This window comes from Neophocaena asiaeorientalis, unplaced genomic scaffold (assembly GCF_003031525.2).
Source record: "Neophocaena asiaeorientalis asiaeorientalis breed wild unplaced genomic scaffold, Neophocaena_asiaeorientalis_V1.1 scaffold395, whole genome shotgun sequence".
NCBI classification, from domain to species: domain Eukaryota; kingdom Metazoa; phylum Chordata; class Mammalia; order Artiodactyla; family Phocoenidae; genus Neophocaena; species Neophocaena asiaeorientalis.
Genome location: NW_020172274.1, coordinates 596,932 through 621,781, shown reverse-complemented (window position 1 = coordinate 621,781; position 24,850 = coordinate 596,932). Strand labels below are relative to the sequence as shown.

Below are 24,850 nucleotides of genomic sequence, written 5' to 3'. Positions count from 1 at the left end.
ATATACCACACTTATGGTTACCAAAGGGGAAAGGGGATGGGGAGGGATAAATTAGGAGGTTGGGATTAACATATACACACTACTATATATGTAAAACGGATACCCAACAAGGACCTACTGTATAGTACAGTATTCAATATTTTCAATATTTTGTAATAACCTATAAGAGAAAAGAACCTAAAAAAGAATACACACACACACACACATATAACTTGAATCATCGTGCGGTACACCTGAAACTAACACAACATTGTAAGTTAACTATACATCAATAGAAAAAAAGGAACATTAAAAAACAAACAAGCAAACAAACAATGACCCAGAAAAAGCCTTTCCTCAGGCCTCAGTATCCATCCTTCCAGGTAACAGTGCTGGCCCTTGCCTCACCCCCACTTTTTACAGAGAGCTTCACCCGCTTTGTGTCCCACAGGGGCTCACAACCCTCCCCAGTCACCTGAAGGCATCACCACACAGCTTCAGCTGTTAAGAGTCAAGCCCCCAAAAAAAAAAAGAGTCAAGCCCATCCAGGCCACTGTACCACTGAAGACATACCACAATGTGCTTAGGCAGTGTCAACTTTGAATGCACAACCTCATTAAAGATTTAAGAGGGTTTTAAAAATCACCAAGTTTAGAGAAAAAATTAAAAGAAGGAGGAGGAGGAGTAGGAGAAGAAACAAACTACTTCCTCCCTCTTTTCCGTATACGGGAAATCACCTTTTAAAAAACATATAATTAAAAATAAGGAGAAGTGTGGTGTGCTTGAATAAAGTAAGCATTTTAAGTCTCTTGTTTAGCTTTACTGGGATATGCCATCAGGTCTTTAAGGGCAAGTTAATTTCACATTTGATTGTGAAAGATTAAGACATTAATTTGTTTGCTGTCATCTAGCTCTAGGTTACCTGTGAATAATTAATTTCATGCCATTTTTGTCATCTTATTTCTCAAATTCAGCCTCTTTTCCTAGCTTCCTCCTTAGCATTTTTCCATGCCCTTTCCCCCTACTTAGTGCTAATTCCTGGCCCCTCGTCACTGCATGTTTGTTACATGGTCCAGTTTGCTGCTGCCTAGAAGAGCATCTCCTGTCTGCAATGCCATTTTGGAACAGATTCCTTCTGAGGCTGTTACTACTAAGAGAAAACCACATAGTAGTACTCAAAATACCCTTATTTAATGAATGAGTGAATTCTCCTTCCCACATTACTCATCTTAAATTGTCTAAAGTGGTTGTCTTAAATCTTCCATGTTGTCCCATAGGACAGTAGTCCCCAACCTTTGTGGCACCAGGGACCGGTTTCATGGAAGACAATTTTTCCCGGGGGTGGGGGTGGGGTGGGGGATGGTTCAGGCAGTAATGTGACATTGGGGAGCGGTGGGGAGCAATGGGGAGCGGCAGATGAAGCTTCACTCGCTTGCCTGCTGCTCACCTCCTGCTGTGCGGCCTGGTTCCTAAAAGGCCACAGACCAGTAGTGGCCCACGGCCCAGGGGTTGGGGACTCCTGCCACAGGAGACTTCAAAATGGACTCAGAAGGAAGTAAAACATATAACTGAAGCAAATCCAGAACCTCAGTATAGTGCATATTCTAACAATAGGTTGTAGCAGATGATTTACCAATAATAACCAGCTCTCTTCTCACCTTTTCATGAGAAACAATGAATAGGTAATCTTTAAAATTGCTTTTCATTAATAAGGGGAAAAAGAATCAAAGAAAAGGGGGATATCAATGCTTTTTATTGACTCTTTTACTTGAGACTGAAGTGAGATGTGACAATAAAGTACTTTTTACATGTCAGAGCTGACTACTGAGAGGGCTGGGAAATGATCCAGCGTACTGTAGAAATGGGCAAGAAAAAAAAATTTTAATCTTAATTCTTTAAATTGTTAGCAACATGTGACCAAGTTCTTACCAGGTATCCAGCTCTGGTGTAATGCATGTTGGTCTGCTTTAGAACTGTCATCTCCTTGACTGACTGACTGACTTGTACAGCTTAACACAGTGAACGCTGACCACCTCACGGTTTCTACGGCTCAGAAATCTGGGCACAACTTAGCTTAGGGTCTCTGGCTCAGGGTCCCTCACAAGGATGCAGTCAAGGTATCCACTGGGGCTGCTCAAGCAAGAAATTTAATTTTTGAAGAGAAAGCAATAGGCAGGCAGTTAATTAGTAAATTTTTAAAAGCTAAAATATAGAGAGAAGAAGTCAATGATGTTTCTAAATGAGTAATTTATCTCATTTATAAAAGTAAAAAGAATATTAAGAATATTTTAAACAGATTTTCAGTATATGGTTGATTCTGAATGAGTAATGCCCATGAGACAGCAGAGGCATAGATTTACTGAAATGATTGGTATTCAAAATCATTTCAGTTTGGCTTTAGAATGCAGGGAAGGCAACATGTCCATATGATCTTAAAGGCTCATCCTCTCAAACCCACCACAGCATTCCCCTGTTAAAAACCTTTGGAGCCCCTTACTCATAGGATCAAGACAAAATACTTTGCCCACTCAGCTAAGGCCCTAGGGTACTTGGCCTCACTCTGGTCATTCCCTTGACCGCCTATCAAGCTCCTTCCCACCCCTAACCTTTGCACAAACACAAGTTGATCCCTATGTCTTGTCCATTCTCCCCATCTGACTACTCATTTTATCTGTTAGATTCACAATCATCTCCTGGATTTTATCTCAAATATCTCTTCCCCAGAGACATACTCAGACTGGATTAGGTTTCCCACAGCCCCTTATACATTGCTCTTGCCCTTTAGGGCATAATACAGTAGATAATTATATATTTGTATACATTATTTGATTGCTACCTGTCTTCCCAACTGGACCAAGCTTTCTAAGAGGTGGGTCTGGGCCTGTCTGAGCCATCATTCTCCCACCTTCACCCAGCACAGTCTGGAACTTCATACCTGGTGAATGGACTCTCACACTCCTGATCAGTTACCTGGCGCCACCCCAAACTCTGTCTAGGTAATGAAGAGGAGCAAGTGTAGGTATCCATCAATAAGATTTTTAAAAATTAAATTTAGTTTGAAATATACAGTTTTCTCATGGGACAGCCTAAAAGCTCAAATAGGGATACCTCCTAATTTCTCTCTTTCAGCCTATCAGTGGGAAGTCTTGGTTGCTTGGATAGTATTGTTCACTGAAATTATCACTTCTTCTGTCACTCATTTTCTCTTAAACCTTTGACCTTTGCTCTTTCTCTGCAACCAGAGTTAGGAGTGAAAAAGAACATTGGAGGTAACTTCTCACTGAAGTCCACCTGCCAGGACAAACCATTCAAATCCAATTACTTCGTCTCCACTCTGGCTTCTAGGAGACTAAGTAAAGGTATTATCTACTTATTTGGATTACTCTGGCCATTATTACAAATAATCATGACCTGGAAACACAGAGACTTTCCCACTTTAAGTTTTTGTGGAAATTTTCCTTGTCAGAAAGGGTTCCTTACTATCAAAGCCAAGTTACTGAAAGTCAGCAATAGCCTACCGTATCCCACTTAGGTTGGGACTGTGAGTCATCTATAATTATTTTTTTGAGTTGGTTACTTGTCATTCATTCATTTACTCATTTGTTCAGCAAGTATTTACTGATGACAGTCTTTGTGCCAGGCATTAGGATCATGAGAGTCTCCCCATAGCCTGAGTCCACGGTCTTATGGAGCAAAAACATCTTGCTTTTACTCAAAAGAGAATCAAATAAAAGAGAGATACATTCAGGTCAGAACACAGGAATGATCTTCAAAAATATTTAACTGTGATTTGAATAATAAAAGTTATCAAGGTGGACTTAGATGATGTAGCACCATGATACTCCTAGGAGTAAGCACAATAGGTACAGGTCAGCTTGTCTCCCCAAGGACACCCACCATGTCTCTGTCTGCAAAACCTTCCCAAGAATCTTTAAGAAATGAATGAATAAATAAAAATTGGTATATCGGGCTTCCCTGGTGGTGCAGTGGTTGAGTCCGCCTGCCGATGCAGGGGACATGGGTTCGTGCCCCGGTCTGGGGGGTTCCCACACGCCGCGAAGCGGCTGGGCCCGTGAGCCATGGCCGCTGAGCCTGCGCGTCCAGAGCCTGTGCTCCGCAACGGGAGAGGCCACAACAGTGAGAGGCCCGCGTACCGCAAAAAAAAAAAAAAAAAAATTGGTATATCAAAAAAAAAAAGAAATGATAGATGCCCTTCCTTCTAGGAGGTTTTCCACATAGTTTTAACTGTGATCCTATCTGAGGGCCAACAAAACATTTTTATATGGTTTTCATAAGTTCTCTACCCAAAAACCAAATGACCACCCAAAGGTACACTTTGGGCTTCACCTTTGTTTCAGAGGTCCTAAGACCATCTATATGTCCAGTGCCTCACTAGAAAGACTCATAGGACTCAACATATATTCGCACTCACAGCTAAGGTTTATTATAGCAAAAAGATATACAACAGGATCAGTCAGGAAGACAGACACGGTTGGAGTCTGAAGAAATCCATTTATAGGCTTCAGATGTTCTCTTCCTCCCATGAGTGGACATACCAAGTGTGCTTCTTTCTTTACCAGCAAAAAGTGCAGTGATACATGTCAATGTTTCTGCTCAGGGAAGCCCATTAGAGACTCAGCACCAAGGTTTTTATTGGGGCTGCTCACATGGACACTCTTTGCCTGGCAATTACAAAAATTCCAGACTCCCAGAATAAAGCAGGTATTCACCATAAATTACAGTGTTTGCACAGTCTAGGCATAGTGAATCATCCTTATCCATTAGGGAACAGAAAGAACATTCCAAAAGCCAAGTTCCCAGATGCCAGCCAAGGACCCTTCTAAAAATAGCAGCCTCAGGTTTGCTATATTAACTCTTCTCTGCACACTATTCTTTAATCTTCTACCAGAATATATGCTGTAGGAAATAGAAAACTCACGTTTATCTCTCTAAATGTACAGGGCTAAAGAAAATGTGGTTAGACTCAACTGTAGATATTATTATCACTAGAGTTATTACTAGCAATTATTTTTAGATGTCACTGTTAATAATATTATTGCTATTCATTCTAGTAGTAATTATTAGTAGTAATGGCAATATTATTAATTCCTATGATTAATATGTTGTTATTATTTCCATATAATATTCCTATTAGTAATTCACTCAATGATCATTAACATTCTTTGAAAATTTTTGACATGCTGAGATCATGAAAATATCAGAAGATTCTGTGTTTAGTGCCTTATTTTTTTTTCTTCTAATCTGTTACCTTTTTTAACAGGACAGACTTTCTGCAGCTTGAAGGAACCAGCCATGGATTTCAAACGTGTGAAGGACTATTTCTCCTGGCTCTACTATCAATACCAAATCATTAGCTGCTGTGCTGTCTTGGAGCCCTGGGAGCGATCCATGTTCAATACCATCTTACTAACCATTTTTGCTATGGTGGTATACACCGCCTATGTTTTTATCCCAATCCACATTCGCCTGGCTTGGGAATTTTTCTCCAAAATGTGTGGCTATCACAGTACAATTTCTAATTGATCTTGTTTGTATACTGTGAACTGGCATTACATATGTGTACGTTGCTTACAATGTATTAATTTAGGTGAATACTGTAGCTTCTTTCACTGTCTCACCTGAAAAGCTCTCTCCTCTCTATGCACTCTTATATCCTGCCTGAAATTTGAGATAGATGTCTCTTTAGGTTCTTTTGTACGTGCTACATTTGTGCATCAGACCATAGATAACACAATGACCTTACCTCACATACCATATTCTCTCAGCTTAAATCTATGACTTTAGATTTTGTTTTTAATTGGGAAATTTCATATCAACTTTTTCTGGGAAGTAGGTTCATAAGAGACCTATCAGAATCATATTTAAAATGCTCTCTTGATACCTATTCTATAGTGAAGAATAAGGATATATTTTTTAAAAAATTGTTCATACACTACTGTCAAAAGTATCTTATCCTTGTTTACAATATACAAAAAGATCTGAATAAATTATATAGACCCCCTAAAGTCTTATTTTCTAGTAACCTGCTGATACCTAAAATTCTTTTACTTCAAGCACAAAAGAATAGGTTGAAGGTAATTATCTCCTTTCAGACATGGTTCATGAATTGTTTCAAATGTCTCTAAAAGTATGGCTTTATAACAGTTTAAAATCAACAATGTTGATTTTAGATGACCCAGTAAGTATTATAATACAAAATCATTTTAAGTGTAAGAAAAAATATACAATCAAAGTAAATTCAGATACTGTGACTTGTGATGCTGCCTTGCCTTGCATGATGCTGGGGGAAAAGAGACAAGAAATTGCATCCTTTCTGTGCTTTCACTCAGTGGAGGGGTGGGGTGGGGGGAATCATATATTGGGCTACAGGAAGAAAAGCTAATAAATAGGCTGGAAGTAATATTCTACCAGCAGGAACTTGACAGCTCCAGTTAAATGTTTTGATACAGTGGCTCCTTTGCAGAGCAAAACCAAGATTTATTAAATTTCCTTCAAAGTGTTTATCTTAAAAACAAATACAAGTTTTTAATTATACTGCTGAATCAAATGTGAATGCCAAAGGCAAAACCTTGCAGTTTTTCTTTCCTCTCAATAAATCTTAATGTTAGTAATTCTGGAGGGTAAAAATGTAAATAGTTTTTGGACAATATTTGCACCCTTGTTTGTGTTATGAAAAAAAAATTTTCCAAGGAGAGCTAAAGAGAAAAATGTTTGGCATGCCAAATTAGCTTGCATGTTTGTTAAAAAAACAAAAACACGTGTTTTGAAGATAAACCAGGTCTGAACATGTATGTGTTGATTTTTGCAAAATAAATTAGGTTTAATTTTATAAATAAAATATCCACCTTCAGATTTGCTTCTTTCTCCTATTGCACTAAATATCTAGGTAGGTGCTTACATCCATATTTCTCTGCAAACATCATTTCTTAGTGATCCAAGGTGGTAACTGATCTTAAGATGGTAGGGTAAAACTATTGATATATTTATCAAGAGTCTTCTCCATGGTGGACATGTTTTACATGTTGAAGTAGGTTTTAAGGTCTCCCAGTTACAGGTAAGGGACCTAGAACTTGGAAAAAGTACATTTCTTGTTCGAGGTCCTTTAACTACTAGTGGCAAAGCCAGGAAGCAAATCCAGGTCAGGACCACACTGGGCCCTGAAATATTTGCCACATGGAAGCCCATGGAAGGACAATGTGAGCAAGTGAAAGTTAATAGGCTGGGGATCCCAAACGTGTTAGAAAGCAGAACGCCATCAATAAAAGGGGTGAGGGGCTGAGGAGACAGCCAAGGTTGGAGGAATAAGCTCAGGTCCCAGCTCTGCTTCTGCGGCTTAGCGGTGCTGTGTTCACCCATTTCTATGCTGTCCAGGCCCATAGGCGCCTTTTAAAAGAATGCTTCACTTTTAAATATTTAACAGAGGATTCTCAGTTAAGCTTGTACTTGAATGCATTCCCAGTTCACAATGATTCAACACCCTTATATACATGGACCCCTGCTAAGTACTCTTGGAATTCAATCACAAAGATACTACACTGACCTTCTAAAAATCCTTCTAAAATAAGAATCAAAATATTATAAATGTGAATAGACACAGTAAAGCTTAATAAAGGATATTGCAAAGCACTGCCCTAGGATGTCGCTTCAAAGGTAAGCATTTCCTCTAAGCGATCAAAATAAACACAGGGTCCAAAAAATATAATCAGAGTTTAGAAAAAACTATCTGCATGCAGAAGGGAAGAAAGCTCTACCTGCTCTGCTCTGTCTATTTTCTAGACTAAGCAGAGATGCTCTTTACCTTGACCATAGTTAGCCTAGATTAGGAACATTTATATGCTTTTCTTTTGCTTCTATTATTTATATATTTCAATGGTATGTACAGAACTTTTAAAAAAACTTAAGCTAAGAGTTTCATGGTTCAAATGGGCTTGCATTTGTCACTCACTAAACTAGGAATCATAAAATATTCCTTCACTGGCATTGGCCAAGTAAACAATCGCTTTTGTCTACTTGTGCAACAAAAAACACGAAAGGCCAAGAAATCAGGCAGTTTGAACATCAAGATAGGACTGGTCAGTCTTTATTAACAAGTCACACAAGCAAAAAAAAAATCGCTAGTCAACATTTTCTGCTTATTTCTTCTATCACTAACATATTTGGGTCTTCTCGCTAGTGGCGGCTGTGCCTCTGGAAGGCAGGAAATTTGTCCTTATTTCTGCATCCTCAGTTTCTGGCCCAATGCCTGGTACAGAGCTGAGCAGATACACATCCGATGAAACATGACATAGTTCCCCATACCCTCTTTCCACTCAGAAACAAGGAAGCTCAGGATGTATAGCTTCAGGCTATTGACCAAAAGAGTAACATTCTTCATTTGCTCATTCATTCAACAAATGTATTAAAAGTCAACCATGTGTTGAGGGTAGATACAGGAATAGAGAGAGGGATAGATATGTGATGAAGAAAGTACAGTAGAAACTAGGGGTTAGGTATTTAGGTGTTCATTATAAAATTCTCTGTGCTGTATGTTTGAAATTTTTTATTTAAAAAATGCTGGGGAAAAAGTCTACCATGTGCTAGTCATTAAGCTTGCCACTAAGAAACAAAGATGAACAAGACAGAAAGAGAAACATCCCTGAATTTATGAATCATACAATCTGGTAGGCAAGATGACACAAGAAAAAAATAAGCAAATGAACTATTTATAAATTGTTATAAGGTTTTATGAAAGAAACAGCAGAGGGCTGGAGAGAAAGTAACAGAGGGTGGGGGACAGTGGGGCACAGAAGGGGCATTGCATTAGGGGAATTCAAACTTCTCTCACTGCAGGTCTCTAAGAAGGGGGGTGATGTGGAGGGTGGGGTCCTGTACAATGTAAGATGAGGACACTGGCTGCTGTGGGAGTGGATGGGATGGGGCATGAGTCTGAGCAGGAGGACCTAGCGCAGATGAGAGCCAGACTAAGATGGTGGCATCAGAGACAGAGACACACGGTCTGATGTGACATAGTTTCTGGAGCTATAAAGTCAACAAATCTTGCTTATGGGTTGGATCAAAGGAGGAATTTCATTAAATACACAACGTATTTTTTTAAAAAACATCTAACTCATCTAAAGGAAACACCCTCCTCATTTGGGGAAAGTTATTTCCAGAGCCAATCAGCTGCCCATAAGAAAGGACAGAGTTTTGGTAGGGCTAATGGCGGACTCTGGGAGGGCTCATGCCAAGGAGCACTTTCCAGAACTTCTGCTGCCAGTGTTCTTGTCCCCACGGTAAGCCACAGCCACCCCCCGCCTCTGTAGGAGACCCTCCAATACTAGCAGCCGTGGCGCTGACTGAGTGTGCTCCAGCTGGGTGTCAGGCCTGTGCCTCTGAGGTGGGAGAGCCGAGTTCAGGACATTGGTCCACAAGAGACTTCCCAGCTCCATGTAATACCAAACGGTGAAAGCGCTCCCAGAGATCTCCATCTCAAAGCTAAGACCCAGCTCCACTCAACGACCAGCAAGCTACAGTGCTGGATACCCCATGACAAACAACTAGCAAGACAGGAACACAACCCCACCCATTAGCAGAGAGGCTGCCTAAAATCATAATAAGGTCACAGACACCCCAAAACACACCACTGGATGCGGTCCTGCCCACCAGAAAGACAAGTACCAGCCTCATCCAGCAGAACATAGGCACTAGTCCCCTCCACCAGGAAGCCTACACAACCCACTGAACCAACCTTAGCCACTGGGGGCAGACACCAAAAAAAAAGGGAACTATGGACATGCAGCCTGAGAAAAGAGGACCCTAAACATAGTAAGTTAAGCAAAATGAGAAGACAGAGAAACACACAGCAGATGAAGGAGCAAGGTAAAACCCCACCAGACCAAACAAATGAAGAGGAAATAGATAGCCTACCTGAAAAAGAATTCAGAGTAATGATAGTAAAGATGATCCAAAATCTTGGAAACAGAATGGAGAAAATACAGGAAACGTTTAACAAGGACCTAGAAGAACTAAAGAACAAACAAACAATGATGAACAACACAACAAATGACATTAAAAATTCTCTAGAAGGCATCAATAGCAGAATAACTGAGGCAGAAGAACGGATAAGTGACCTGGAACATAAAATAGTGGAAATAACTACTGCAGAGAAGAATAAAGAAAAAAGAATGAAAAGAACAGAGGACAGTCTCAGAGACCTCTGGGACAACATTAAACGCATCAACATTCGAATTATAGGGGTCCCAGAAGAAGAAGAGAAAAAGAGAGGGACTGAGAAAATATTTGAAGAGATTATAGTTGAAAACTTCCCTAATATGGGAAAGGAAATAGTCAATCAAGTCCAGGAAATAAAGAGAGTCCCATACAGGATAAATCTAATGAGAGACACGCCAAGACACATATTAATCAAACTATCAAAAATTAAATACAAAGAAAAAATACTAAAAGCACCAAGGGAAAAACAACAAATAACATAACGGAATCCCCATAAGGTTAACAGCTGATCTTTCAGCAGAAACTCTGCAAGCCAGAAGGGAGTGTCAGGACATATTTAAAGTGATGAAAGGGAAAAACCTACAATTAAGATTACTCTACCCAGCAAGGATCTCATTCAGATTCGATGGAGAAATTAAAACCTTTACATACAAGCAAAAGCTAAGGGAATTCAGCACCACCAAACCAGCTTTACAACAAATGCTAAAGGAACTTCTCTAGGCAGGAAACACAAGAGAAGGAAAAGACCTACAAAAACAAATCCAAAAGAGGTAAGAAAATGGTAATAGGAACATACATATCGATAATTACCTTAAATGTAAATGGATTAAATGCTCCCACCAAAAGACACAGACTGGCTGAATGGATACAAAACTGAGAGTCATATATATGCTGCCTATAAGAGACCCACTTCAGACCCACCTCAGACACATACAGACTGAAAGTGAGGAAATGGAAAAAGATATTCCATGCAAATAGAAATCAAAAGAAAGCTGAAGTAGCAATTCTCATAGACTTTAAAATAAAGACTATTACAAGAGACAAAGAAGGACATGACATAATCCAGGATAGATCATATCTTGGGTCACAAATCAAGCCTTGGTAAATTTAAGAAAGCTGAAATCGTATCAAGTACCTTTTCCAAACACAACACTATGAAACTAGATATCAATTACAGGAAAAAAGCTATAAAAAAATACAAACACATGGAGGCTAAACAATACACTACTTAATAACACAGAGATCACTGAAAAAATCAAAGAGGAAATCAAAAAATACCTAGAAACAAATGACAATGTAAACATGATGACTCAAAAACCTACGGGATGCAGCAACAGCAGTTTCAAGAGGGAATTTTATAGCAATACAATTCTACCTGAAGAAACAAGAAACATCTCAAATAAACAACCTAACCTTACACCTAAAGCAATTAGAGAAAGAAGAACAAAAAAACCCCCAAAGTAAGCAGAAGGAAAGAAATCATAAAGATCAGATCAGAAATAAATGAAAAAGAAATGAAGGAAACGATAGCAAAGATCGATAAAACTAAAACCTGGTTCTTTGTGAAGATAAACTAAATTGATAAACCATTAGCCAGACTCATCAAGAATAAAAGGGAGAAGACTCAAATCAACAGAATCAGTAATGAAAAAGGAGAAGTAACAACTGACACTGCAGAAATATAAAGAATCATGAGAGATTACTACAAGCAACTATATGCCAATAAAATGGACAACCTGGAAGAAATGGACAAATTCTTAGAAAAGCACAACCTTCCGTCACTGAACCAGGAAGAAATAGAAAATATAAACAGACCACTCACAAGCACTGAAATTGAGACTGTGATTAAAAATGTTCCAACAAACAAATGCCCAGGACCAGACGGCTTCACAGGCGAATTCCATCAAACGTTTAGAGAAGAGCTAACACCTATCCTTCTCAAACTCTTCCAAAATATAGCAGAGGGAGAAACACTCCCAAACTCATTCGACAAGGCCACCATCACTCTGATACCAAAACCAGACAAAGATGTCATAAAGGAAGAAAACTACAGGCCAATATTACTGATGAATATAAATGCAAAAATCCTCAACAAAATACTAGCAAACAGAATCTAACAGCACATTTAAAGGATCATACACCATGATCAAGTGGGGTTTATCCCAGGAATGCAAGGATTCTTCAATATACACAAATGAATCAATGTGATAAACCATATTAACAAATTGAAGGAGAAAAAATATATGACATATCATCTCAATAGATGCAGAAAAAGCTTTTGACAAAATTCAACACCAATTTATGGTAAAAACCCTCCGGAAAGTAGGCATAGAGGGAACTTACCGCAACATAATAAATGCCATATATGACAAACCCACAGCCAACCTCGTTCTCAATGGTGAAAAACTGAAACCATTTCCACTAAGATCAGGTACAAGACAAGGCTGCCCATTCTCACCACTATTATTCAACTTAGTTTTGGAAGTTTTAGCCACAGCAATCAGAGAAGATAAAGAAATAAAAGGAATCCAAATCGGAAAACAAGAAGTAAAGCTGTCACTGTTTGCAGATGACATGATAGAGAGAATCCTAAAGATGCTACCAGAAAACTACTAGGGCTAATCAATGAGTTTGGTAAAGTAGCAGGATACAAAATTAATGCACAGAAATCTCTTGCATTCCTATACACTAATAATGAAACATCTGAAAGACAAATTAAGGAAACACTCCCATTTAGCATTGCAACAAAAAGAGTAAAATATCTAGGAATAAACTTACCGAAAGAGACAACAGACCTGTATGCAGAAAACTGTAAGACACTGATGAAAGAAATTAAAGATGATACAAACAGATGGAGAGATATACCATGTGCTTGGCTTGGAAGAATCAACATTGTGAAAATGATTATACTACCCAAAGCAATCTATAGATTCAATGCAATCCCTAACAAACTACCAATGGCATTTTTCACAGAACTAGAACAAAAAATTTCACAATTTGTATGGAACCACAAAGACCCCAAATAGCCAAAGCAATCTTGAGAATGAAAAATGGAGCTGGAGAAATCAGGTTACCTGTCTTCAGACTATACTACAAAGCTATAGTAATAAATACAGTATGGTACTGGCACAAAAACAGAAAGATAGATCAATGGAACAGGATAGAAAGCCCAGAGATAAACCCACGCACATATGGTCACCTTATCTTTGATAAAGAAGGCAAGAATATACAGTGGAGAAAAGACACCTTCTTCAATAAGTGGTGCTGGGAAAACTGGACAGCTACATGTAAAAGAATGAAATTAGAACACTTCCTAACACCATACACAAAAATAAACTCAAAATGGACTAAAGACCTAAATGTAAGGCCAGACACTATCAAACTCTTAGAGGAAAACATAGGCAGAACACTCTATGACATAAATCACAGCAAGATCCTTTTTGACCCCCCTCCTAGAGAAAAGGAAATAAAAACAAAAATAAACACATGGGACCCAATGAAACTTCAAAGCTTTTGCACAGCAAAGGAAACCATACTAAAGGTTCTGAAGAACCTAGGGGCAGTACAAGAATAAAGACACAGATGTAGAGAATGGACTTGAGGACACGGGGAGGGGAAAGGGTAAGCTGGGACGAACTGAGAGAGTGGCATGGACTTATATATACTACCAAATGTAAAATAGATAGCTAGTGGGAAGCAGCCTCATAGCACAGGAAGATCAGCCCGGTGCTTTGTGACCAGCTAGAGGGGTGGGATAAGGAGGGTGGGAGGGAGACACAAGAGGGAGGAGATATGGGGATATATGTATTGCTGATTCACTTTGTTATAAAGCAGAAACTAACACACCATTGTAAAGCAATTATACTCCAATTAAGATGTTAAAAAAAATCACATCAAAAGGAATAAAATACCTGGGAATAAACTTAAAAAAAAAAAGGATAGAACCTTTTCGATATGTTGAAGGAAACAAACCTTATATATTTTTACCCACTTTTTCCAGGTTTTGAAGCTTCACTGTATCTCATCAAGAGTCCATATACTTCTGATTGGAAGTAAGGACTCCAATTTTCTACCATGAAACAGACCGCTATCCTCTAGGTATTGATACATTGCATCGTCAAAGTTGACTAACCAAAATATCAGTAGCCTGGTTGTTCCTAGGGATTAAATTACCCCAACAGTAATTCTGGAGCTTGTAAAGGCCTTGAGAGAAAACTTCAGTGTTTGGGTTCTCTTTGATTCATTCCTGAATTATGATGTTGAGAATCATGAACATAATAGTATTGAGAAGATTTAATGGTGGGGTTAGCAGGGCAGAGTGGACCAATTTTTAATTTCAATTATTTTCTTGGAGATTATAAGGAAAGAGGAGGCAGAAGGAGTTCCAAAATAAAATTACAGTTGCCTTTACTGTAATGACAAAGCCTATTTCTGTAGCAATGATGACATATTCCATTGACAATATTCACACTTCTAATCATTTCCATATGAAATTCAGAATTCAAATTGCTCCTTTTTATTATTGTATTTTTATTTCTAACAGAGGTAGCACTCAACCCAGATGTCTGAGTGTGGGACAGAGGGAGACTGCTAAATATAGGTGAGAGCTCCCTATGCCCTACCTTCCCAGCCTCTGCCTGCACAGCCACCCCCACACACATGGCAGGTTAATTCCCTGGATGGCACGGTCTTGATCACTAGGGAAGCACTGACTGAGGAGAGTCTCATGTCACTCAACATGGATTCCCACTCAGTGATGACACTGGACTGGAGAAAGCGATGAGGCGGGAAGAGGAGAGAGAGAATGGGGGAGAGCAGCGAAGAGGGAAAAAGGAAAAGGAAGAAGCGTCACCCTTTTGTTTTCTAAGTTTATACGGGAAGGTCTCACTTCCAAGTAAATTGCAATGCTTCTCCTCTGCCTTATCCCTCACAGAACTTCCCTGATCTCATATTTTTTCCTAACATGAGCCATATCTAAGTGCTTTACATCTTGTTCATATTAATATTTCAGTCTCTTTTGTTAAAGTAATTCACTTTTGCCCAAGGTTAAAGCAAACCTGAATAACCAGGCGGCCGATTTCTCCATCCTCCAGTGGGTCTTATGTCTTCCCTCCTCTTAGAGCGTGGCTTATAAGGTTCCCTCTGTCTCATCTCATCTCGACCCCACTCCCTCACTATTTCTAGAAGTTAGGTCACTTCATTAGAAAATTAGTGAGTGGAGTGAAGTCTCTCCAGTGATTTTTCCAATTAAAAAGTCTATAGTCTATGAAATTCTAGTGACTTTCAGCATTTCAGCTTCCTGAAGCTTTGGTTATTGACTGGAGCCTGACCTTTCTCTGAAATTCTATGGCCTTTATTACCCCAGCACTAACCATCATTGTTGTGAAAGGTAATATAATATAGTCTATAAATAAAAACAAAAGAGCAAACAAATATACAAAATCCCAAAGAACAATCAATCAGTCTTGTACCTGAGATTGAGGTGAGAAAATCTATTCATTCAGTGGTTAGTGGGCTTATGGGATAGGCCTCCCTGCGGGGTTCGGCTTGCATTTCAGTAGCTACCCCTACTCCATACCCCCTCCGCCCAACCCCCCATAGCCCCTCAGTCCTTTCAACCTCCTCATGGCCTTCACCCTGTCAACTCTTACATGCAGGACCAGGGAGGGTTTACTGTCATTCTCTGCAACCTCAATTTTCACCACTGGATGGGAGGAACGTGAGAGATCAGGGCTGAGGAAGTACGGCTCCAAGTAGTATCAAAAAAGAGGGAAGGTTGCTTCCATGTCCTGGCTATTGTAAATAGTGCTGCAATGCACACTGTGGTACATGACTCTTTTTGAATTATGGTTTTCTCGGGGTATATGCCCAGTAGTGGGATTGCTGGGTCATATGGTAGTTCTATTTTTAGTTTTTTAAGGAACCTCCAAATACTATATGCTAACACATATATATGGAATCAAAAAAAAAATGGTTCTGAAGAACCTAGGGGCAGGACAGGAATAAAGACGCAGATGTAGAGAATGGACTTGAGGACATGGGGAGGGGAAAGGGTAAACTGGGACGAAGTGAGAGAGGGGCACGGACATATATCCACTCCCAAATGTAAAATAGATAGCTAGTGGGCAGCAGCTGCACGACACAGGGAGATCAGCTCGGTGCTTTGTGCTTTGCAACTACCTAGAAGGGTGGGATAGAGAGGGTGGGAGGGAGACTCAAGAGGGAGGGGATATACATATGCATATGGCTGATTCACTTTGTTATATGGCAGAAAATAACACAACACTGTAAAGCAATTATACTCCAATAAAGATGTTAAAAAAAAAAAAAAGGGAAGGGGTTCATGTCCTGGTGTAGCCAACAGGCAAAGTGTCCAAGAACATCAGCTGTCGAATATGCCCTTCTGGTAGTTTTATCTCTTGCACCTTATTATGCAAAGGCAATACCATCCTCCCAGTCCTGAGTTACATTTTCGTGAACCAGAGACAGTAACTGGCTCCAAAGAAGGAGAGGGAAGAAGAAAAGTCCATTGCCCATATATGCATATTCTGTGCCTCTCCTGTGTCAATTTCCAAAAAGTTATGTAGGTGTTGCTTCTGGAGAGCACATACTGTTTTTTGGCCCCAGGTATTCTTGTAAAAGCTCATTAAGTGAACGGATTGATGGATACATTAAGTCCTTTTTGCAATTCGAGGTTAGGAGGCATAGGATCATATTCCAGACATGATTTGTCCTTAGAAATTGTATGGAATGATTCACCTATGAGGAGAGTTTTGAAACTCTGAACAAGTAGGTGAAGGTTTTGAGAAATTGCTGACCCTCCCCTGTATTCTCCTACCTGTTTCGCCTTCTCTCTGCTCCTGCATTTATTCTCATAGCAATCCCTACACCAGCGTTGTTAATAAAGGAGGAGGATCCAAAAAAGGCTGATGTATTTGCTCCTCAAGGACCACACCATTGGTTTACCTCTGTGCCTATACATTAGAACCATCTGGGAGCTTTAGAAACATCAATGCCTGGCCCCACCCAGAAAATTAACTCACAATCCCTGGAGGGGGCCCCAGCATGGGAGGTTTAAAAGCTCCCCAGGTGATTCTAATATTCAGCCAAGATTGAGAACCATTTTACTAGGGTTTCAGCAATGCTAATTAAATCACTCAGATCCAGCTGAGAGCTAGACCCTCCACTTTCACCCACTCACCAGGTTCCCTGAACATGTCTGTGATATGGTCAAGACGCCACTGTTTGTCTAGATCCAGTCTTAATCTTAAAACACACCACTTCCCTACAGTTCTTCAGTAAAAGTACTTAACACTCCCATAAGAGCTGAAAGTGCTAAATCATTAAGAATATCACATTCCCTGTTGGATATTGTTCCATGTAATGATGTCTTCAATCATTTCATCATGCATCATTTAAAAGCAGTAAAATATCACAATTTATGCTTATAGGCAGGAAGCTCTAAGTACACTCAGTCTGCTGTTGATTAGCCTGGAGTCCTTCATTTGCAACCTGACTACAAGATCATGCCACAGTAATTTGGTTAAGCCAGATAGATAGTGCCATCAGCACTGCTGCAGAGCAAGCAAGGCTCATGAATTTCACTACAGTGTTGTAGGGCATCTCCTGGATGAATGATTGTACCTTGCTTCCTTTTGTTTTTAATTATTTGCAGCCATATGTCTTTAATGTAATAAATATACGATGTGATATTGTTAAAATCAAAACCAAAGAGACCCGCCTGGAAAAGTCCCTGAGCAGACAGAATCAGTTTAATCATACAAGCAAAGCTTAATTTAGCTCATTTTGCAAGACTAACTTGACCTGGGTCGTTTCTTGCTTATGCCTCTGAAAATCATAAGCAAAACTTAAACTGTTTCTCCAAACTGATATGCGGTGGCCACTAACCAATTCCCTATCATTTATTCTAATATTATAACCAATCATGGTGAAGAATAAACAGTCACTGCCTTCCCAGTATATAATTTGTTTTTTAACAGTACACCTTGAGCCTCATTCCATGTTTTGGTTTGAGTGCTTCTGGCTCATGAACTGTCTTTGTGGTATGCACACAATAAAATGTAATGATTACTACTTCAATGGTTCACTGGTTTTGCTTCTGTTGTTTATGAACTTTTGACAATACATATACACACATACATACACACACACGTATATTTTATATATATGTATATTTAACCATCTAAAGCTACATCAATGTAATTGGTGGCAGGGGCCATTCTAACCAGGAACTAAGCTAACCAAGTGATATGTTAGGAAAATAAATACCACCATACATGATGGCAAGACAAATACCAACAAAAGAGGGGACAAACCCAAGTTCCAGTTCTTGCTCTGGCTGGCTGTGTGGCCTTGGGCAAGTCACTTCACTTCTCTAGGCTCCAGGTCCCTCTGCTGTGAAACGAGGGACTCACCTGGGAATGGCATATGTGTTCTTGTCTTTTCAGTCGCACTGGCAGGACCTTTCTGGAGGGCCATGGTGAGAAGCATTCTGAGGCTTCATCTGCTCACTGGAAAAGATACCATTATCAACATATCAGTGTCTGTCATGAGCTCAGGAGAAGGGAAGTGGAGTTTAAGTTCCACTGGGCCAAAAACCAGAGAATTACTTTCCCAAACCAAAGCAGTGAATGGAGACCAGTAGAAATAAAATGAAAACAACTATTTACATCACCTTAGCTGCTAACCTTTACAGCCTTAAAAAAGTGTGTCCCCGCATACTGGTAAACAGCTGTCTTTACCTAGCACACTTATCCTTCAGCTCCCTTTCAAATTCTACCTCTTCTACTGGACCAACCACATGCCATAATAATAATTGGTAATATTTAGGTAGCATTTACTATGCTTCAGGCACTGTTGTAAGCATCTTGCACAAGTAATTCATTTAATCTTCACAGCAACCCTGTTAGGTAGATACTATTATTATTCCTCTTCTACAGATGGGGAAAGCCGAGGCACAGATTGAGTGACTTGCTCAATATTACACAGTCAGTGAGACAGCTTAAATTTGAACCGAGGCAGTCTGCTCTAGAGAAATGTGTTTACCATTGGATGAAATATCCAATGGTAAACACATTTCTGAATATCCAAATCAACCATCCCCTACACCATACTTTGTTTTTTGCATTCTATCATTTTCTGATTGTGTGATTACAGAAGATTGATTAGTGCGGTAAGTACTTTGAGATTCAGACATAACTCTATAGAGGGTGACCATACATCCTGGTTTGCTGACTCAGTGTCTTTGGATGAGGGTGGGGAAATTCAGAATAGGCTTCCTACATGAAGTGATGCCTGAGTTATGAGTTATTAAAGAATAAATACCAATCAACCACGTTAAAATCGGCACTTAGGGTCTGTTTGTTCTCTAATTCAAACATTCTCCCTTGCCAATTGGTTATATTGCTTGGACCCCAGGATACATCCTTTTATAAACGGAGTTGACTATCCCTCCCCCAAACTCAAAGAAAACATTAAATTACCTGCAAGAATAAAGTTCAGTCCTGGGGGTCGTGATGGCAGCTCCAGAGCTGGAAGTGCAGTCCCTGGCGGAGGACAGGGAGAAGAAGAAACCTCTGGCCACTGCTGAGGCGAGCAGCAGAAATGCCAACATACCCTGGCAGAACTGGAGGGTGTGCTCAGACACCTGGAGGGTCTCTTTGCCTGGTCACTAGAACCCCAAGTGCTGATGCTCCTTGGGCAATGCCCTAAGTCCCAAGTTGTTCTGTTACTGACCCGGGTCCTTGGACTTTTTAATCAATAGAAATTGATGAGGAATTCAGGCAACATTTTACTGGGACTTGCGCTGCTGCACAAGGGAGGGAAAACAAGTAACAGGTGCCCTCGCTCGCTCTACGAGGAGGACAGGCTGGTCCCTTAAATGGGATGAGGGTGGGGGCATATCAGTGGGTTGGGCCGGAGGGGTGGCTTAGGGGGTCTGCCCGCCCCCTTGGTGGTGCTATGTGCAGGGACCATGCATAATACCCTGCTTTTGCTCTCAGCACCTCAGAAATGGTAGTTGGTGCATGCGTGCAGTGATTTTCAGTCCCTTATAGGTGCTTTGCATTCTGTTGCTCGAGGAGACGTTTGTCCGGGTGCAAGGGCAAGCACTCCAGTAAAGGGTCCCAGGTCCCAGCCTATCTCAGTTCTACGACCTTGACTTGTCCTGCTTGGCCACCAACAGCATGGACCCGAGCCTGAGCACAGCAGCTTGTTTGCGACGTCTCTTCTGAGCCATTTTCACGGCTGGCACCTTCAGTGAGCTGCAGCCTCCTCCACTCATGGGCACCATACTAATGGCACAGGGCCACCGCGACTGTGGAGAAGATTGGTCTCGACCCAAGCTCAATTACAGAGTGTCCAGCCCAGGCCACAAACTCACTGTGACCATGTTCTGTGGTTAATTCTCGATCCCAACCATGGCTCGGGAGGATTTCATTTGGTTCCAGGCGGTAGTGACACTGAAACTCTTCCATGAGTAAAGAGGAATGCTTCTTAATCGTGAACACAATGGCTAAATTATCTTTCCCCTGGTGGCACCAAGTGATCCATCTCTCGCTTAGAGGTAGGTACTTCCTGGTGAGAAGAAAGTTCTGTCCTTCTGGCTGCCTGCCTCCCTTCCTCAGACTTCCTGGTGGGCTGATGCTATGGCTGGGACTGTGACACCATCATTGAACAACATCTTTTTGAATCAAAGGCTGATTTTCCCAGACAGTGCTGAGTCAGGCGTTTCTGTTTAGGGCTGGAAAGCAAACATGGGCTCATAGACAGACACTCTTATGGAGGTGGCCCTTTTCTGCTTCTTGCTGTGGCCTTTCAGAATTTTTACCAGGGACATAATGTGGGTGTGACTCACGAACTTAAATATAAAATGAATGGATTCTGGACTTCCCTGGTGGCGCGGTGGTTAAGAACCCACCTGCCAATGCAGGGGACACGGGATTGAGCCCTGGTTCGGGAAGATCCCACGTGCCGTGGAGCAACTAAACCTGTGTACCACAACTACTGAGCCTGTACTCTAGAGCCCTCGAGCCACGACTACTGAGCCCTCGCACCACAACCATTTAAGCCCACACGCCTAGAGCCTGTGCTCCACAACAAGAGAAGCCACAGCAATGAGAAGCCCGCGCACCACAACAAAGAGTAACCCCAGCTTACCGCAACTAGAGAAAGCCTGAGTGCAGCAACAAAGACCCAACTCGGCCAAAATTAAATAAATAAACTTATTTTTAAAAATAAAAATTAAAAATACATAAAATAAATAAAATGAATGGATTCATATTAAATTTTCCTCAAACTCAAGAAAAAAGTTCAGTCCTATCATAATTATGGTAAATTGCTTTACATATGAAAAGCTTTAAAAGGTCACTTCCAGGTCATGTTCTTGTGTCGTTAGAAAGGGAGGGAAAGATTTAATAAAACTCTTGATGAGGAAAGAAGAAAATACTTCAGGGCACAAGAGAGTGTGGGAAATCAATTCTTCTTACGGTCAAGAGCTTCAGACTCTCCAGTAAATCAAACATAATGAGCTGGTAACTCCATGAGGATGTGAGGGAAAAGATGCTACATTTTGGTGAGTTCCAGACAAACAAAAATTGGTTCCACTTTTACACTCTGAGACCTAGTTTAGGGAGGATTGGGCTAACAGGAAAGCATGCTGCTAAGGGAGAGAATAAAAAGGGACCAGGTTTGAGCCTTACTTTTGTTTCTGGTTTGGTGATCATGAATTTATTTAACAGTCTTATTTTTCAAATTTGTTACAATAATAATTTTCAACCTGCTCACGATGGTAACTTGTTCCACAGACACACAAAGACACAAGCCTTGTAAGACACATTTACCTGTAAGACCTGAAAGCACTAAGAAGCTCAGAGAAGAATGCAGGGAGGATGCATTTCACTTCTTCAAAGCCACACCAGGATGACTCTGGGTTAATCACCATAATAGGACACTAAACGAAGCTCAAAAGTCGATCTGCTTTCAAGATGATCATATATCCTGGAAACTTGAAGTTGCCTGCCTCCCAGATGACGGGGAAGGGGAAACAATGATGAAACCTATCAGGAGATGGGAGCACAACTCTTCCAGAGACAGAAACCAACTTACAAACAAGAAACCAGTCAGAGGTGATTTCAATTTACCAGGCAGGAGTTAAAAACTGAGATCAGCAGCTGGGCAAAAAGGAAAATAATCAGGAACTACGAGAACAGAAATAGGGAGTCAAGGCCAAATGAGAAACTCCAGAGGCTGGAGTAGGAATGCTGCCCAGAAACTCCATGGTTCCCACCTCTGGGTGGGCTGTCTGGAGGTTCTAAATTCCAGGATGGCTGGGGAGAAGAGGACATTTGGTCAACCTGAACCAGCTTCCCAGGTTCAGATTTAAACACGAGCTCCACCACTTTCGGAGCACAATCTTGGAACCATTCTTGACTTTGAAAAGGCACCTTTGATGAGTCAAAAGATTCAGGAGGGCAGCAGAACAGGTCTCCACTTGAAGTCATCTAACATCAGTGCCCACAATCATAGTGGCCCTAAAAGTCACAGCAAACCCAGTGTGCCCATTTGCACACTTCTCTGCAAGTTGGAACATTTTTCATAAAGATGTCATGACCTTTCCTCTATTAACTTGTTGAGCAAAACTTTTGGTCACAGACAAAGGTGAACTGGAACACCGCCCTATTTGAATGATCACTATCCCATAATAGTATACTTTCTTCCTGTTGCAATTTTTCATAATGTGTGACATGATTTATCTAATGTCAATTCTCCCTTTAGACAATAAGCACCAAGAGGGCAGGAACTGTGACTATTTTTGTCCACTATTGTATCCTCATCACCTGAAATACTATCTGGCACCAAGGAGCCCTCAATAAATATTTGCTGAAGAGATAATACCCATTCAAAAAACTGTGAGGACTAAAAGAGAAAATATATGTGAAGTACCCATCCCGGTGTCTGGCAAATGACTCAACATTTTTTGAGTAGAGTGAATGAGTGGAGAAGATTTTACTGCACTCGCTCTTGGTGCCCCTCTGGTTACCTTCCTATTTTACAGCTTTCTTTCTTTCTTTTTTTTTTTTATAAATTTATTTATTTATTTCTGGCTGTGTTGGGTCTTCGTTTCTGTGCGAGGGCTTTCTCCAGTTGTGGCGAGCGGAGGCCACTCTTCATCATGGTGCGCGGGCCTCTCACTGTCACGGCCTCTCCCGTTGCAGCGCACAGGCTCCAGACGCGCAGGCTCAGTAGTTGTGGCTCACGGGACTAGTTGTTCCGCGGCATGTGGGATCTTCCCAGACCAGGGCTCGAACCCGTGTCCCCTGCATCGGCAGGCAGATTCTTAACCACTGCGCCACCAGGGAAGCCCTACAGCTTTCTTTTATTACATACTTTTCAAATGAGTGCTCAATGCTTTTATTTCCTCTCTAGTTACTCTCCAACTTCTGCCCTTTCCACTTCACTGAAATAATCCCCTCAAAGCTGTTTCAAATCCAAACAATTGGCAAACTCTCTCCTCCTTGAAACTCAGTGTCTGTGGCACCACTACAAATTCTCCTGCAACTTTTCCAGTACTTTCTCCGTTTCTATCACTGACTCTCAACTTTCTCCTGTTCTCTCAGTAAGAGTATCAGCAGGACTCACACCTTGATTGTCTGCCTTTTTTTCTTTCATTAAAATTGGACTTAGCAGGCTTCACTAGTGGCGGAGTGGTTAAGAATCCGCCTGCCAATGCAGAGGACACAGGTTCAAGCCCTAGTCCAGGAAGATCCCACATGCCGCGGAGCAACTAAGCCCGTGTGCCACAACTACTGAAGCCCACACACCTAGAGCCCATGCTCCGCAACAAGAGAAGCCACCGCAATGAGAAGCCGGTGCACCACAATGAAGAGTAGCCCCCACTCACTGCAACTAGAGAAAGCCTGTGTGCGGCAACAAAGCCCCAACTCAGCCAAAAATAAATAAATTAATTAATTTTTTAAAAATTGGACTTAGCCAATCTAAGATACCACTTACTACTTCTTGCTAATGACTCAACATGTTTCAGGTCTTTCATATTTTGCCTGACCTATAATCCCATACTCCCAAAACCTTGGGGAAATTGTCCCTCCTTTGTGCTCCTAGAACCTTTTCATCCTCCCTACAACCATAGCCTGTATGTTTGTCTCTACCAGACTCCCTTAGGATAAGCCCCATATCATAGGTTTTTTTTATCCTCAGCACCTAGCATTAAATTCCAGCACAAAACAAGTGATCGTTTGTTGAATGAATGAGTTTATAAAGCTATTAAAACATTTTCATTTGAACCTCTTGCAATTTCTCAAACTTTACACCAGAATGATATCCTTTTTCCCTAAATTTCTTTGCCTCCTGAATTTCCTGCTGTCAGTGGTACTGGCATCCACCTATCTGAGCCTAAAATCTTCAAGTCCTCTGTCACTCCTTTCCATTTCCCTCATATTCATCAAATCTTAATGTTTCCTATGGTATTCTAAGTCATATCCATTCTTCAGCCCCACTATCAACATGCCAACCTAGCATGGTCTCAGGTCCCATCTGGATTATTACAACAGCCTCCTTATTCCCAAACATGCAAAGGCTCTCTATTATCTGCAGCAGGCTTGTACTCTAATATCCTTGACTTGGTTTTCAGGAATCTCCATAATCCAGTCTCCCCTCTTCTCCTACCACTGACTATTGATCCAACCTCAGGTCAACATCCACTGCCACAACATCTAGGCAGCCTGTTCCTGCCATTGACCACTCCAGTGATGACTTGTTCTCTATCTGAAATCCTTTCCTTCTCCACCATCTATGGACTTCTGCCCACAGTTCAAGACTTAGA

General features: G+C 40.8%; 1 protein-coding gene and 1 pseudogene across 1 annotated transcript; both read left to right on the top strand.

Annotated features, from left to right (window-relative positions):
* The first annotated feature begins 3,292 nt into the window (after nucleotides 1–3,292).
* Nucleotides 3,293–6,850, top strand: SPTSSB (serine palmitoyltransferase small subunit B). Its single transcript, XM_024763600.1, has 2 exons — nucleotides 3,293–3,338; nucleotides 5,261–6,850. The coding sequence occupies exon 2, from the start codon at nucleotides 5,293–5,295 to the stop codon at nucleotides 5,521–5,523; it is 231 nt and encodes a 76-aa protein (XP_024619368.1). The 5' UTR covers nucleotides 3,293–3,338; nucleotides 5,261–5,292; the 3' UTR covers nucleotides 5,524–6,850.
* A 12,676-nt stretch (nucleotides 6,851–19,526) lies between these two features.
* LOC112412035 (MAD2L1-binding protein pseudogene) lies at nucleotides 19,527–20,492 on the top strand (annotated as a pseudogene).
* Nucleotides 20,493–24,850: the final 4,358 nt, after the last annotated feature.

Bases quoted from the DNA above. Each gene is read 5' to 3' on its own strand.
- SPTSSB (XM_024763600.1), top strand. From the start codon at position 5,293: ATGGATTTCAAACGTGTGAAGGACTATTTCTCCTGGCTCTACTATCAA.